This window comes from Equus caballus, chromosome 8, assembly GCF_041296265.1.
Source record: "Equus caballus isolate H_3958 breed thoroughbred chromosome 8, TB-T2T, whole genome shotgun sequence".
NCBI lineage: Eukaryota > Metazoa > Chordata > Mammalia > Perissodactyla > Equidae > Equus > Equus caballus.
Genome location: NC_091691.1, coordinates 77,095,919 through 77,111,821, shown reverse-complemented (window position 1 = coordinate 77,111,821; position 15,903 = coordinate 77,095,919). Strand labels below are relative to the sequence as shown.

The 15,903-nt window shown below is 47.4% G+C and overlaps 1 protein-coding gene across 2 annotated transcripts in view; it reads left to right on the top strand.

Annotated features, from left to right (window-relative positions):
• The first annotated feature begins 871 nt into the window (after window positions 1-871).
• MYO5B (myosin VB) overlaps window positions 872-15,903 on the top strand; it is a 348,428-nt gene continuing 333,396 nt past the window's right edge. Inside the window, exon 1 of one of the 2 annotated variants that reach the window (XM_070221084.1) lies at window positions 872-1,445. In XM_070221084.1, coding sequence (XP_070077185.1) covers window positions 1,419-1,445 — 27 coding nt within the window. In that variant the 5' untranslated portion in view covers window positions 872-1,418. The remainder of the gene's footprint in view (window positions 1,446-15,903) is intronic. The other variant, XM_070221085.1, reaches the window with a different exon arrangement.

The window sequence follows — 15,903 nt, the reverse complement described above, 5'->3', positions numbered from 1 at the left end:
ATGTTAAAGCTCCCCAGGTGACTCTCCTTGAGGAGTCGCAGTTGAGAAGGGTCCACGGCGGGGGAATTAAATGGGGATCCTGCATTCCACGTGGGAAGATCTTGAATGAGATGAGTTTAAGAATCACCTTCCAGGGAATGGGGCTCCAGAACAATCACTCCAGCGGTTATAGACAGACACTCTGGCTGAGAACCACCCTCAGAGGCCATCCCTCATTCGAGTACAAAAGCCACCTTCAGAAAACCAAAGCCATGTCCCCGCCTATAGTACTTACTCTCCCTCCACCAGCTCCTGTCAACTATTTTCCTTTTTGGCTGAAATTTCTATTTTTTGCTGGAAGTTGAAGAGGGACTAAAGTTGCTGTAGGCAGCCAAGGGACACTGGCAGAGGGGACAAAAATGAATGCGGCAGGGAGCGGCAGAGGGACTGAGAGTGTGAGCGTGGGAGAGAGGGGAGAAAATATGAGACTTCCCAGACAGGCCAACAGTCGCCTGATGGGGGCAGCCGAGAGCCTAGTTGGAAGCTGTGAGAGAACCCGGCCAACAAAGTGAAGTTACGACTCCCATCTTCCTGGTGAGGATTTCAGCGCAGGGAGCTCAGTTTGGCGGAGACAGTCTTTGGTATATCCAAATCACCCTAATAACAATCTACGACATAACTGAATTTTAATCATGAAAATGTTGAATGCAGCCACGTAAAGTCCAGAGGAAAACAAATGGAGCCTTTCAGCCACAGGCATCTTTTATATTCCTCTCTTCCCCTCGGGTTCTTTTCCCTCTTTTTTTTTTTTCTTGTCGCCACTACATCCCTGCGCGGCTTCCCAGGGGCGCAGCCCGCCTGAGGCAGAGCGCGGCGCGGCAGGTGCGGGCGCCCGGCGCGCACCTGTCCCCGCGTGCGCTCGGCGTCCAGCAGGGGGCGGCCGGCCCGGCGCCTCGCCCGGCCCCGCCCCCGGCCCCGAGGACCCCGCGGCGGCGGGGGCGCGGGAGGGCGCGTCCAGCCCGGCCCCGGCAGGGCTCACAGGCGGCGGCGACAGCGCCCCGGCCGCCCGCTCCGCCCTCGCTCGCTGGCTCCCGCACCTCCTCCCACACCTGCGCGGGGAGCGGCGCCGCGCCGCCCCCTTCCCCGCCCGCCCGCCGCTCCGGCCGGGCCGCAGCTGCGCCGCCGCGGCGGGAGTAAAGGTCGCGCCGGCCAAGAGCGAGCTGGCCGCGGCGCCTCCAGGAAGCCGGCGGGGCAGGTCGGGGGAAAAGGACAAGAACCAGAGAAACTCCCGGTCGGCACAGAAAGATGGCGCCAGGCGGGCCGACCGTGGACTGAGAGCCGCCGGGCCAGCGAGGAGCCGGGCCCCGCCACCCCCCGGTGCACGAGCGAGGGCCGCCCGCCAGGCACAGCGCCCCGGGCTCGGCCCGGCCCGCGGGGTCATGTCGGTCGGCGAGCTCTACAGCCAGGTGAGTGCCGGCTGCGGCCCGGGCGCGCGCAGGTGAGCGCAGCGGGGGCGGGGACGGCGCGCTCCGGCCACCGCGGCCCTCGGGGGCGCCTTCTCCTGCGGCTCGGGGAGCTGGAGGGCGACGGAACACGCCGCACCGACTCCCCCTGGCCGCCGCCGCCTCAGCGCCCCGAACTTCGGGTGGCGGAGAAAGTTTGGCTGTCCCGGGAGCGCCCCGCGCTGACCGGCCGCGCCGCTGCCCCTGGCCAAGGCTGTGCCCCCTCCCAGACGCCCTCCCGTCGCTTTCGTGGCCCAGGGGCCGCTCCCGCTGAGTTCCCCGAACTGCAGGGGCGTCCCCCCGAGATCCGAGCCCGGGGCGTGGGGACAGCACCCCGCGGTGGTGCCCTGCGCGCCGCCGCCCCCTCCATTTGCTGGTGGACCCCACCCCAGGTGCTCCGCAGCGCGAGCCTCCAAGGGCACCCCTCTAAGGCTTCCTTTCCTTCCACGTGCCGACGAGGGAGGACCCTGAACTTGAGGAGGGTGTTCCTGCGCTTGGGAGTGGAGAGAAAAAGGGACCCAACCTGGTGTGAGGGGGGAGGCAAGCAGTGGGAAAGCGAGAGGCGCTCGAGGGAGCTCTGGAGATCCCAGGGAAGCGCGTTCTTCCTCTGCCGGCGATGGGCATTTTGAGGCGGCCCCTCTGGGTGGGTACCAGCCGGGCGTCGTTTATTGTAGGGAGGGGATCGCAGTAATGCTGACTTGGGTAATGACCTCAAGGTCAGAATGGATGTGCGGGGCTCGGCCCTCAGAATCGGGAACAGGTGTGGCCGGGCGGAGACGCCCGACTTCCGCGGCAGTTGCTGTGGTTAAAAGTTAGGGACCAGCCACCGCTTCCCCGAGCGCCTACGGCCGCGCTGCAGCCGCCGGGGCCTCCTCGGGTTTCGGCATCTCTCCAGGGATGAGGGGGGCAGGGGCCTTTAAACACCCTTCTCGTCCCCTTAAAAGAAATAAGTTTTATATGTCCCGACTCCTCATGTGCCTTTTCTTCTTCTCTGTGGCCGGGACAGGTTTGACAGTGTTTTGTGCGCACGTCTCCGTGCAGAAGTGTGCGTGCGTGTTCCGTGCACGCGCGCGGGTGTGGGTGTGCGATTCCCAGGACTCCGGCCTGGGCCAGCAGGTCTGGGCGGGGGAGGAAGAGCTACTTCCGCATCCTCACCTGGCGATTGCTCGCAGCTGCCCCACGCGTGGGCGAGTTCTCGGCTGGATGGCTGGCCGGCCACTCCTTTTCTTTAGAGGAATTTTCTAATCCCTTCTCCTGGAGGTGGGCAGGGCCGAGATGGGCCGACAGGAGGTGGCCGCGGAGGCTGTAACCTGGCTGGGGGTGGGGTCACAGCTGCATCTGACACACGCTCCGCCCCCACTAGGGTACCGCGCGGACCCCCTCCCCCCGCAGCTGTCACGGATGGACTCCAGTTTCGAGGAGAGGAGAGGGTGTCGGTGCCGGCCAGGGGGTGAAATCTCTGGCACTGCTGGCTTTGGGAAAGAACGCCACCCCGTTTACCCGTGGGAGTCCTGGGAGGAGCCCTCAAAGCTCCAGCTTTCAGTTCTTTTCCTGAAGCGGGCTATCCGGAACTTCTGGAGGCTGGAAGCCAGCGAGGCCGGGTAAATATGCACTGGAGTCTTTAAAGCACTGAAGCTTTGTTACACTAAAGTGCACGAAAATACCACTTGTACTCCCAAGGATAAGTGACTCAACTGGTTACACCTGCAACGTATCGTAAAGTCCTTTATCAGACAGTAATTAATTGCTGTATTATATGAAACTACCGGGCAATTGAATAAGCCCTTAATTTTTGGAGCCCTGACTTTGAAAAATGAGAATTAATATTGGGATTGCTTTTAAAGACAGAACTCGTTCAGGGGAAAACACTCAACGTGATTTTTGGTTAGAAATGAGTATAGTGCACTTTCATTACTAGGAATTATGAGTTAGTGGAGGTCTGAGCTAAAGAATTTTCACTGTACTTTTTCCAGACTTACAGAGATAGAGACAAAACTGTTTCACCAGAGAAAAGTCTTGGGAGGACAGATATTTAAAAAAAGTGTGAGGGTTTGGCATAATTAATCCAAAAACAGTATTGGTTTCTCCCTAGGGCTGGTGGACTGCATCTCACTCTGTTAATGGGTTTCTAGTTCTTAATTGTCTTTAGGGTTTTGAATCTGAAATTAAGATTTTCCGTGGCTGATGCAGTAGCTTCTAGATTTGTGTTTGGAGCTCTGTGTGTGTGTGCTCTCGAGCAGAGTTGAGCACACTTACGCCTTACTATGAGAAGCAGTTGCGTTGTTTCCTAACCATTATCACCCCTCTTGCTAGGCTGGATTTTCAGCACGTGTGCATATGAATCATCAATTATACAGAGAAATCGAGCCTGCTACTCAGACTCACTTTGTTTCTTGGGAGATTTAGTTTTAGTGTATTATCAAAATAGACAGTGTTCCCTTTTATTTTTAACCTGCTAGTGGGCTTTTCTAATGTGATCAACACTGGATCTAGGCATGCACTTGAATGCATGATGGAAATAATTATCCATTATGCCCACAGCATTTATATGTGGATGGAAATTTTAAAGCCCTTTATTGGTCATACCTGTTGCTTTAGTGACATAGTTGGAAGATGTTATTATTGAATATGAGAGACTTGAGTGTATAAATTAGCCCGCAAGTATAGTTTCAGGTAACAGCTTAGTTTATGTCCATTCCTAGTTATTCAAGAAGAGAGTTTCTTCTTTTCCATCCCTCCAAGTTACTCTTGTCTTGCTCTTCTTATCCATCTGCTCCCTTCAACTGAAGGCTCCTATGTTATTTGAATGGTTTTTTTTTTTGGAGTTGATTTTAGTCATTGGCAAAGGACACTTCCTGTTAACAAAGGCTCTCCTGTTTTCAGAAGACCCAACACTTCACCTCTGAGAAATTGCTTTCTTTGTGGTGAGGTTTTTCTGGATGAGAAAAGTAAATCAGAGTGAATGCCAGCCGCTTTGACGGTGATGTCAAGGTGAGTCAGCCCCATCCACGCTTGCAGAAAGGTGGAGCTGACGATGGGCGTGCTCGTCCCAAGTGGTATATATGTGGCAAGTGTTGGTACTTTGGTTGCAACCCACAGGAAAAGACAATCTGGGCTAATTTGATTTGCACAGGTCCCACCCAAGAAGACGCCCAAACATGTGCAAGCATGGTATGATTCGATTATGGTAATTGCAGAAAATAGTCTGATTTTTAGAGTAGAAAATGTACAACCTCCCCCTCGGACTGAATAATGCAGCTCTTCTTTATAGAAGGGTTATTCTGGATGAAAAATTTAAATATTGCTCTTTCAAATAATGAGATTTTCAGTATACTGCTTTGATTCTAGCCAGCAGAGTGGGAAATCACCAGACTGAAACCAGTACCTTCGAATAATCCTTTTCCTAATGGGTTTTTGATTGATAGGTGGTGTCCGAGCAGTGGATTTTTGAATACTGTTAGGAGGTTGCTTTACTGGCGGACACGCCCTGTGTATGTCAATGGTGGCTTTGAGCACAGAGGCTTTTACTAAGGGCACCGATTCGGGGCCGGTCCTTTGGAAAATAGAACTTATGTGCTTTTGGGCTGGTGTCCTCTAACTGTCCCTTATCTGTACATCTGGTAGTGTAGGTTCCTCCCAAATGTCAGTCTGTAAGGCAGGAAGAGCTCCTCTTCCCTCTGGACCCACCTGCCCGGATTGGAGGGACTAATGAATCAGCCTGTTGGCTCCCAAGTGCTGTTGTCCTTTAAAAAGGGGGTGATGTTAGGGACACAAAGGCTGGCAGTCAATGGTGGCAGATGCTGGTGGTGGTCCTCTGTCTGCCCTTTACTCATCTCCTGCACACTGCCTGGTGCTTGCTTGCTCTCAGTAGCCAGCAGTTGTGTCTCTGTTAGAGGTTCCTAGAGCCTGAGAAGTGACAGCCCCCCAGCAGGACAGCTCTTTAATCAATGGGAGTATCACAGCTGTAGCTTCCTATCCCCCCACCTTGGGAATGGGACAGCTCTAAGGTGTGTCCCACACTGTTTCCAGAGCTCCTGTGCAGTTGGAGCCAAAGTTGCTCTGCCTGAGACTTTCCTGACTGTCATGCCCCTGCTTGGCTTCCTTCCCTGGCCCGTTCCCCACTCCCTTTCCTGGGAGCACTGCCTAATAGATCTCTTGAACAGGAAGCGTCATCTCAGGATCTGATTCTGGGAGCCCAGGTGAACGCAGGACCATCATGACCTGGCTGAGTGGGGGTTGGGCAGCTCAAGGGTTCTGGCCTCCTTAGGGCCCCAGGTGAGACTAGGGAGCGGTGTGGAGGTTGTGTGCCACAGTCTGCTCTCCTTCCCAACCCCATCCTCTGCCTTGCCTCATGCCTTCTTTCCCATTCCTTGCTCCCAGTCCCTTTCCCCTCTGTTCCCCCTTCTCAGGTGGGCCTCTAAACCCAGTAGGACCTTCTTGGCCCTGCCGGCCACCGCTAGAATTCCAAAGTTTGCATGGAAATTGTTATTCAGTTCAAACGGCATGTTCTCTGCCTGCCTGTTACCTGTATGCTTTGAGCAAGCTTCCCCTGTCCCTCTTTGTTGGTAGTTTTTGTGTCATGTCACATCTCCCCAGTTAGGCTGAGATCTTGGGGAGCAGAGGTGGTATCAAACATTTTTGGGAGCCTCCAGTATGTTTAGTGCTCTGCCTTATACTTAGTAGGTAGGTGCTTGGGAGATTGTCCCCCTGTACCTCAAAACCCTTTGAAGTCCTGCTGGGTCTGAACTTCGTTGTAAGACACCGTGTCTCTCCACTTGGGCCTCTTGGGAAAGCTTGCTTTTTAGCTGCCAGTTTCTTCCCATTTCCTTTTGGTTAATGTGCTCCTAATATCTCATTAACTGCAGGATAACCACCCATTAGAAGGCTTTTTGACAGGTGCAGGTCTGGTTAGAGTCTAAGTGTATTATTGCACTGATCTTGTTCAACAGCGATGCCATTCTCTTGCTGTTGGAGGGCCAAGGCACCTCGGAGTAGAAACTAAATAGACATTCTAAATTATGGCAAGTTTTCTTGTTTTTAATACTATGATTTTTCTGTGGTAAGGGTCAACCCATAAAATATACTGCTTACAGTATATAAGTCCAAATACTGCCTTCCCTAAGTGATGGCGGATTTGTCACTATGCATACAAGGTAAACCTGTATGGTTTGAAATAGTAGTTGACCTCTCTTTTGTTCTTCCTTAGGTTCCTGGAAACCACACTACAAAGCAGCCCATTTTAAAGTGAGCAGAGCGTGTGCACACTGATATACTTGTCTACGCGAACACATTTTGCATTGTCATTGGGCAGTCAAACCTAAATACACTAAGTTAATGAACAAGACAGCGTTGCCCATGTGTCATGAGAGGAGTGCAGACAGTTTCAGGCATTTTGCAGAAGCTGTGGTCAGGTGGGCTGCGGTAGTGGGGAAAGACTGACTTTAGCGGCAGTGGGACATGAGGGGCCTTGAGGAATGAATAGGATTTGAATTCACATGGAGCCTGGGAAGAAGGGCACTCTCAGTAGGAGACGATGGGAGAGTGAGTTTAATCATGGGGGACAGGAATGAGCTAGACGTATGTGGGGGTAGTAACCATAGTAATATTTTAAAACTCTTTGTTATGAAAGAATTTTAGACTTACAGAAAAGTTGTAAAAATAGCAGAGTTCCTGTGTATATTTTTCTGGGTTCCCCTAACGTTAACACCTTGTGTGAGCGTAGTGCAATTATTGCCACCAGGAAATTAACATTCATACAATACTATTTACTTGTCTCCAAGCTTGTTGGAATTTCACCAGTTTTTCCAGCAGTGACCTTTTTGTGGTGCAGGTTCCCATCTAGGATTCCATGTTGTGTTATCATCATAGCTCCCTAGTCTCCAACTGTTACAGTTCCTGTTCCTTTTCATCTTTCAAGACCTTGGCACTTTAAGAGTAGGCATCAATTATTTTGTAGACTGACCCTCCATTTGGGTTTGTCTAATGTTTTCTCATGCTTACTTGGAGGTTATGAATTTTTGGCAAGAACACATCAGAGGTGATGTGCTTTTCTCAGTGCACCATCTCAGGAGATATGTGACATCAGTGTCTCATTGCTGATGGTGTCACTTTGATACCTTGGTAAGGCAATGTCGGTTTCTTTTTATTGGAGAATGGTATTTAGAAATGAAGATCTGGGTGCTAGGTGTGTTTATTATTGCTTCTTATAGTCACTTAGAGATTATTGAGCCTAGAACTCAATACATGTTTGATTACACGGGTGAGGGAAGGAGAAGAGTGAAATATGACCTTGAAGTTTCCAGCTTGCAGGTAGACAGACAGAAGTCGGGATAGCGTAAGGTTAATGCTTGATTTTGACATGTTAAGTTTGGGGTGACAATGGTTTGTCTAAGTGGAAGTATTTACATTTGAGGATATATGAATGAGCTTAGAGGAGAAACGTCAGGATCTGTTGTTGCAAATAAAAGATGCCTGGGATTTGCTCTTCTCTAATGAAGAAAGGCAATTGCCTTACAGCATGATTTTAAGAAAGAGGAGATCGTGACCTTGGTATAGGCAGTTCTGGCCTCTGTGGTCATGATCTTGGTGTGGACTGTCCCGGGTACTGTGGTTAAACACTCTCAGCTCTGCCACCTTGGAACAGACACTTTCTGAGCCTTGATTTCATTATCTGAAAGATTGGGATGGCACCTGCCTCATGAGAAGGTTATTGGAGGATTGTGTGATCTAGCATACGTAAAGTGCCTGCCAACACAGTGTCTGCCACACTGTATGTGCTCGGTGAGTGATCGTTAGTTTGCTTACCCTGTAGTCTTGGTGCTGGGTGGTGGCCTTTTCTTCTGGCCATCCCCTGCCATTCTGTGGGGTGGATTGGTCAGAAGGGGTCTTGGAGAGAAAGAAGGGGAAGAACTGCTACAAATACTTTACTCCTGGAGCAGCACGCGAGCGAGGCCTGGGGAAAAGCTTCCCGCTCCACACCACCCCCTGGGGAAGGAGCAGTTGGAAAAAAGCTTTTAAATTTAAGCTGTGCTTTCTAGTCTCCTATTAGAGCTTTAAAGGAATATTAAAAAGCATTTTTCACAATGCTCCTTTTTGTCTTTTAATACAAATGATTATTGAAACAATTCATACAAGGCAGGAAAGGCAGAGGCTCTGTAATCCCATTCCCAGAAACAGCTACTGTTAACCACTTACATGTGGTCTCCAGACCTGCATTGTCCAATGGTGTGGTAACCACGTGTGCTACTGAGCACTTGAAATGAGGCTCACCCAAATAGGGGTGTGCTGTATACACACCAGATTTCTAAGACTTAGTACAGACAATGAACGTAAAATATCTCATTCATACTTTTTTATATTGATTAAATGTTGAAGTGATAATATTTTGGATATATTTGGCTAAAATATTTTGATTTACCTATTTTTAACATGGCTTTTAGAAAAGTTCCATGTGTGGTTTGCCTTATATTTCCATTGGGCAGCCCTGCTTTAGACTTAAGCACAATACAATATATTCTTAAAAAATAAGTGGAATCAGCCATACATATGATGCTAAATCTTAATCTACTGTGCCTTTTTTTCCCCCATGGCATGTACAGTCGTCTCTTGGTTTCAAGGCATGAAAATTGGTTCCAGGATTCCCGTGGATACCAAAATCCGCGGATGCTCGAGTCTGTTATATAAAATGGTGTAGTTTTTGTGTATAACCTACCACATCCTCCCTTATGCTTTAAATCATCCCTAAATTACTTATAATACCTGATACAATGTAAATGCTATGTGAATAGTTGTAATACTGTATTGTTTAGGGAATAATGACAAAAAAAATCTTACACATGTTCAGTATGGACGCAACCATCGTAGGCCTTTCAGTCTGCCATTGGTTGAATCTGGGGATGTGGAACCCGTGGATACAGAGGGCCAGCTGTAGAGGTAACATTCCCATTTTAATGGCTGCATGAAATGACCTTGTGTGGATGTACCACAATGTTTTTAACCATTCCCATGTTGATGAACATTTAAGTCCAGTTTTTTGATGATGTGAAAAATGTTGCAGAACACTCTTGGAACCTCTTTCAATGATTTCCTTAGGGTAAGTTTCGGAAGGTGGAGTTGCTGGTGTGCACATTTGCAGTCTTCATGGATATGACCAGTAGCCTCCAGAAAAGAACTGTTTCTTCACCCCTCCCCGGCACTGGTCAGTGTTCTTCCCTGTAAACCTACACTAAACGTTTCATTCTTGATTTAAAGTTGACTTTCACTGGAGCGTCTTTTCATGTGCTTGGTGTTTTCATTTGTAGTTTTCCTTGCACTTCCTTATTAAAAGGCAATATTTATAACTAGGTTTTTGCTCATTAAATGATTATATTTTTAGAGATAGGAAATCATGGAAACAAGAGTGTTCAGGATAAAATATACAAGTATATTTTAAATAAGGCACCTCGGCATGTATTTTTCTTTTCGTTTGGAGCTTGCGCATCTCTGAGCTCTACATCTGGAAGACGGCTAGTTCTGGTAGCTAATGTTTATTGAGTGCTTTTGAGCCAGGCCATTTCTACGCACCATGTATTAACTCATTTAACAATAACCCTAGGATGTAGGCACTACTGTCATCCCCATTTACAGACAAGGGACCTCAGGTTTACATGACTTGCCCAAAGCTGCACAGACCCCACCTCCAGGTGTCTGGCCAAGGGCCTGGCTTCTGACCTCTCTGCTCTACTGCCTTCTACAATGTTCTGTCCCATTGCTGGTGGATCTGGAACATCATTTGTGCATTAAAGAGGCCCTAACATGGAGGGTCCTTTCTACCTAGCACTGCCCTGCCCCCCCCAGCAGCAGAGAGAATCCCCCTGGTCGAAGAAGGGAGAAAGGAGAGTCGGAGTGCAGAAAGAAGGGCAGATGGTCTGCCCTGCAGGTCTTTCCTTTGGGAATCTGCTGCTTTGCATCCTTTTGCCACCACCATTCTCAGCCCCATGGGTATCCTGGTGCTTCTTAAAACTGTCCCAAATGTAGGCAAAACCCTTGTTTTTGGCTTTCCTTAGGCCACGTAAGCCCTGAAAGAGGGTCACATCTTCAAAAAAGGCTAAATGTAACAAAGAAAGATGTATGTGAAACTCAAGCAGAGTAAAAATATTTATTTCTGATTGTAAGTTTAACCATCCTTTCTTGCCGGGGCATCATCTGCTTTCCAGGCGCTTGGCTCCATCTCCCCTTTAAAACCCTGCAGTGAGAGCATCTTCTTCTCCACCATGGTTGATGTCTAATGGCATCTTGTTCCCTTTCTGAACTACAGCCGGTGAACCAGGAATGAGACTCCTGGAAACCCTCTCCCATCTGCCCTTTAAGTCAAAGTTCTTCACATTTATGGGCGTGCCCTGCTTACTGCCTATTGGCTGGACAGGTGTTTGGAAAAGGAGCTCGCCCTCCTTGTTCAGGTTGTCAGCTTGGTCCCCTCAGACAAGACTCCCTCCTTCAGCATCTTAGGAGAGAGCCCTACAGGAGGAGACCCAGGATCCAAACCACTCCCCATGATAACTTTAGATGCTTATTGGAGGCTTTGTCAAAGCACCTCAGAAGCATCTTTCAAGCAGGGGCATTGCAGGTTGGACAGGAGCAAGAGGTCCTCAGGTTGTCTGGATCCTGGCGTAGATGAGCGCTGGTAATATCTTGCTAATTTGCTGTGGGGATGATCATACTTCTATGTTGGAGCTCCAGGTTAATGGCTTATTATGCTCCTCTTAACACTTATTCACTGGCTCATGAATTAGTACCGTTCTTTGAGTGACTCTAATAGTGACACAGGTCCTGCAGGCTTCTCTCTCCTTTGCTGAAGTTTGAGGAGGAATGAAGGGATCTGTTTTGAAAAGTTACTTTATGATTTTTCCCAGAGAGCTTTTGCCATTATAAAATTCAAACGCATTGTGACATGAAATCCTAAAAGTAACCAGAACATCCAGATGCCTTCTGCAAGAGATTCAAAGACGTGGTTTGTAATCTCTTCAGCACTAGTAAGTTCTGGTCCTCTGGCTTAGAGACTGGCCACCACAAGTGAAAAAGGATACTGGGCAATAGAATGCCAGTTCTGTCCATATTGTGACTTGGTTACTGTGTATCTTTGGTGAAAGATGAAAAGGTAAAATATTTGGGGGCGGGCCCAGTGGCGTGATGGTTAAGTTCCCATGCTCTATGGATCCAGGCATGGACCTACACGCTGCTTATCAAGCCATCCTGTGGCAGGCATCCCACATATGAAATAGAGGAAGATGGGCACAGGTGTTTTCTCAGGGCCAATCTTCCTCAGCAAAAAGAGGAAGATTGGTGGCAGATGTTAGGTCAGGACTAATCTTCCTCCAAAAATTAAAAACGGTAAAATATTTGAGCAGGTAAGTTGTCCTGTATTCAACTATCTACTTTTGTGCCCTGGCCATTCGCTTTAGACTCTGGTTGAACTTACTTTGCTAACTGCCCGCCCAGGTCCCAGTATAGTCTCACCAGATGTACTATGCATGCTCAGAACATAACATTTGATTTTATATGATGCTCAGCTTATCTATTATTTAAGGTGCTTTGGAGAAAACTATGTACAGAATACCACTTTTATGAATTTCCGAAATAAGCAAAATAAACACTATTGAAGGACACCTGATAAAACTGAGGAAAAATCAGGGAATGAGGGAAAAGGAGCTAGAATAGCAGTTACCGGGCAGTGGGGGTGGCGGTGCTGTTTGCAGTCTGCTAGATTGCATGGTGAGTTCATAGGTATTCATTTTATTACTATGCTTCATTAGTTAACATATCAAAAGGTAATTCTCCGGGGCTGGCCCCATGGCCGAGTGGTTAAGTTCGTGCACTCCGCTGCAGGTGGCCTAGTGTTTCGTTGGTTCGAATCCTGGGCGCGGACATGGCACTGCTCATCAAACCACGCTGAGGCGGCGTCCCACATACCACAACTAGAAGGACCCACAAGAAGAATATACAACTATGTACTGGGGGGCTTTGGGGAGAAAAAGGAAAAAAATAAAAAATCTTTAAAAAAAAAAAAAAGTAATTCTCCTGAAAAGAGGATAAGTCACAAAGCCAAATTTTAAGAAGGTTTGAGATTATACGTAATTTTGGATTCTCTGTTTTATTTTATGTGCATGCTATTGACGATGGTGCGTATATATTTGTAAAATTGCTCTCATTGAAGATGTAGGTTGACTCTTATACTTACATCCCTCACAGTTCCCAAGATATGGCTCTGCATACTGTAGGCACCCAATAAATGTCACCGAATTGGTTTTAAAGCCTGGCTGTACTCCCCTCCTGTTTCCAGGCCGAGGCTCTTCCAGGAAAGGCCTGTTTTCACGCAGGAGCCACCTTTCCTGTAGTGCTATCTTCTCCTGTCTTGGTGCAAGGCTTTGTCTCAGAGTGCCCAGTGGAAAACCCATCTGTTTCCCCTGGCACTTGCCTAAATCTATGGGATGTGGAGTCCCTGTCAGGAGATAATTAAATGTTTTATTTTTTTTTATTACTGTGCCCAAAGGCTTAACACAAGGTGTTAATGTCAATAACAGCAAATAACATTTGTGGATATGAAATCTGGAATGACTGCCTTCTTTTTGAATATCCTAATTTTACACATAATTTTGATTATATATATATTTTTTTGCCCATACCTTCCTAAAATTATCATTTACATTAAAAACATCATCTTATGTTTTTCCTCAATTAACTCACTAGTTTTTATTAATCTCATGAAGACTCATGGATATTCACGTGATCAGATGGAGATGCTACATTCAAATGAGAGGCTCCACACGGATGGATCACTGGAAGGTATGGATCCCCATCCTTCGTGTGAGAGCCAGTGAATCAGGGAGGAACATTAGATCGAGTCTGTTTCAGTCATCTTCTCTGCCACAGGAACAATAATAATGCTCATAGTTTTCATCTGAGGATCAGACCATCTTTTATGTTCATCACTCAGCCAACAAGTACCCAGAGTACCTTCTACCTGCCGTAATGTGCATCACAGCCTGCACATGAGGCAGAGGGGAGAGCCCATTCCTGCAAAGCAGTCTTTTGACCTTGAGTTCTTCCAGTCTGGTGGTTCATTTGTTGTATGAATCAGCGTTAAGGAGGTATTAGCACACTAAAAGGAGATAAACTACTTTCTTGTCTCATCATCAGATTTAATCACATTCTCAATTTGCCTGCACTTGCCAGAGGGCTAATGTTTACTTGTAAAATAAGGAAAATAAATGTCTCCTCAGTCAGAAACTAGTGTGTGTTTGCTGTCAAGCTGCTTGCTCTTTTAATTGTCATGTTACTGGGTATACATGTGCATAACTATGTAACAAACTATGAGTACCAAAATGGTGAGAACAACTGACTTGATAACCACCATGCCAGATCCTACCCATCTGAACGAATGTTGTTTCCTTCTGGATGGTCTCTTTGGCAGAGGTCCCCTCGGCCTTCTGGAGCTCGTGAGTCCCTCTTCTGAAATTGGCTTCAAGTCTGATGTATTCTTCTCTTTCCTTTGTCTGGCAGCAGAACTTTATGCTTGGAAGGTAGGCTTGCTGTTCTAGAAATAGCCAAAAGTTATTCAAAGAACTAAGCTGCTTGAGTAAGGTAGAGATTCGCTGACTTTTATTTCTGTTATAGACAAAGTGTGACTTGCAGGTATTAATGCTGGTTCTGAGTGGCCTCTTGCTAGCTGTCATCCTCAGGAGGAGTTACAGTTGGGCTTCGAAAGCTCTTGGTGATCCATCAGTGTAGAGCCTCTCAGGCTGTCAGGAAAATACTCATTTGAATGAAGCAGTTCTGGTCTGTTTGATTAAAAATTTAAAGGCTCTCAGAATTTTGTAGTTACACTGATTTATAGTCCCATACATTTAAATATATGTATATTAATATAATTAACTTAATACATGGGCCTATGATTGCCTCAATGTTATGGCAAGTATAATAGCATTAATAAATATCCATTGATTGAAAAATCAGAGAGCCCATGTCACCTAATTTCCTGAAATGCTCTTTTGAAAGTAGATGGAAGGATGCTCTTTGTACTTTCCCCCTGCTGTGTGTCAGGCGGGATGTCAACCACTGAATATAACCTAAGAAAGGAGAGTGGAGCAGCATTATTCACTATAGCCAAAAGGGGTGGAAGCAGCCCAGTGTTCATGATGGATGAATGGATAAGCAAAATCTGGTACCTTGTGTGATGGAATGTTATTCAGCCTTAAAACGAAGGACGTTCTGACACATGTGAAACATTGATGATCTTGAGGACGTTATGCTAAGTGAAATAGCCAGTTAAAAAATGACAAGTATTGCATAATTCCACTTACATGAGGTGTCTACAGGAGTCAAATTTATAGACAGAAAGTAGAGTGGTGGTGGAGGGAAGGTGTGGGGGTAGTTGTTTAATGAGTATGGAATTTCAGTTTTGCAAGATGAAAAATTCTGGAGAGGGATGGTGGTGAAGATCATACAGCAGTATGCATGTACTTAATGCCACTGAACTGTATGTTTAAAAGTGGTTAAGATGGTAAATTTTGTATATTATGCAACAATTAAAAAAAATTAAATTCTGGAAAAAGGCAGGGAAAATATAGAGGTGAAGAGCATAACCTTTAGATTGAGTGGACCTGGATTTTGAGTGCTGGTTCCCTGTTTACCACCTGTGTGACCTTAGGCACTTACATAACCTCTAGGCTTCAGTTATCTGTACAACGTGGGTCAGGAGCTAGTACAAACCTCAGAGGCTTGCTGATGAGATAAAATGAGATAATACATGAACTGTCTTAATAGTTGCTGCTAGTCCTATTGCTAGGAGAAGGTCTTGTGCCACAGTCCAGCTCAGGGCGGTGTTGGGGTGAGAGCTTGGAGGGCTGAGAAGGGTGTTCTGGGTGATGATTCACTGGCTCTCGCTCCTCCATGTGGGGCTCCTCCGTGTGGGGCGGCCAGCCTTGGACTAGGTCCTCTAACCTAGTGAAGCACCAGCCTTGGTGGAGAAGCTCTAGGGCTCTGCATGCGCGTTTCCATTTTTAGGTGTGGGCAAAGAAGGAACAAAAGGAGTCTTAAGGTCCTGGCTTTGAAGACCACCTGTCATCGCAAATCTTCAACCTTACAGCTCCAAACCTAACTGTTCCATAGCTTACAATTGCGGGACTGCCTCCAGATTGTACTGAGAAGAGCACCCCACCTTGACACCACTAACAGGATGCCTGTGTCTATCTTTAGCCCTTCCTGGCACTTGGCGTACTTGGCTATTTTGGTTGCAAGGGCACTTCAAGATGTAGGCTCTATTCTAAGGATGCTCTCTCAGGAACCAGGCTTAGCTGGTCTGAGCAGTCTGGCCTAACAGGCCAGCACGGTATTAGAGGACCACAAAGATGCTCAAAACCTCCAAGGCTCTAGGGACCGGGTTATC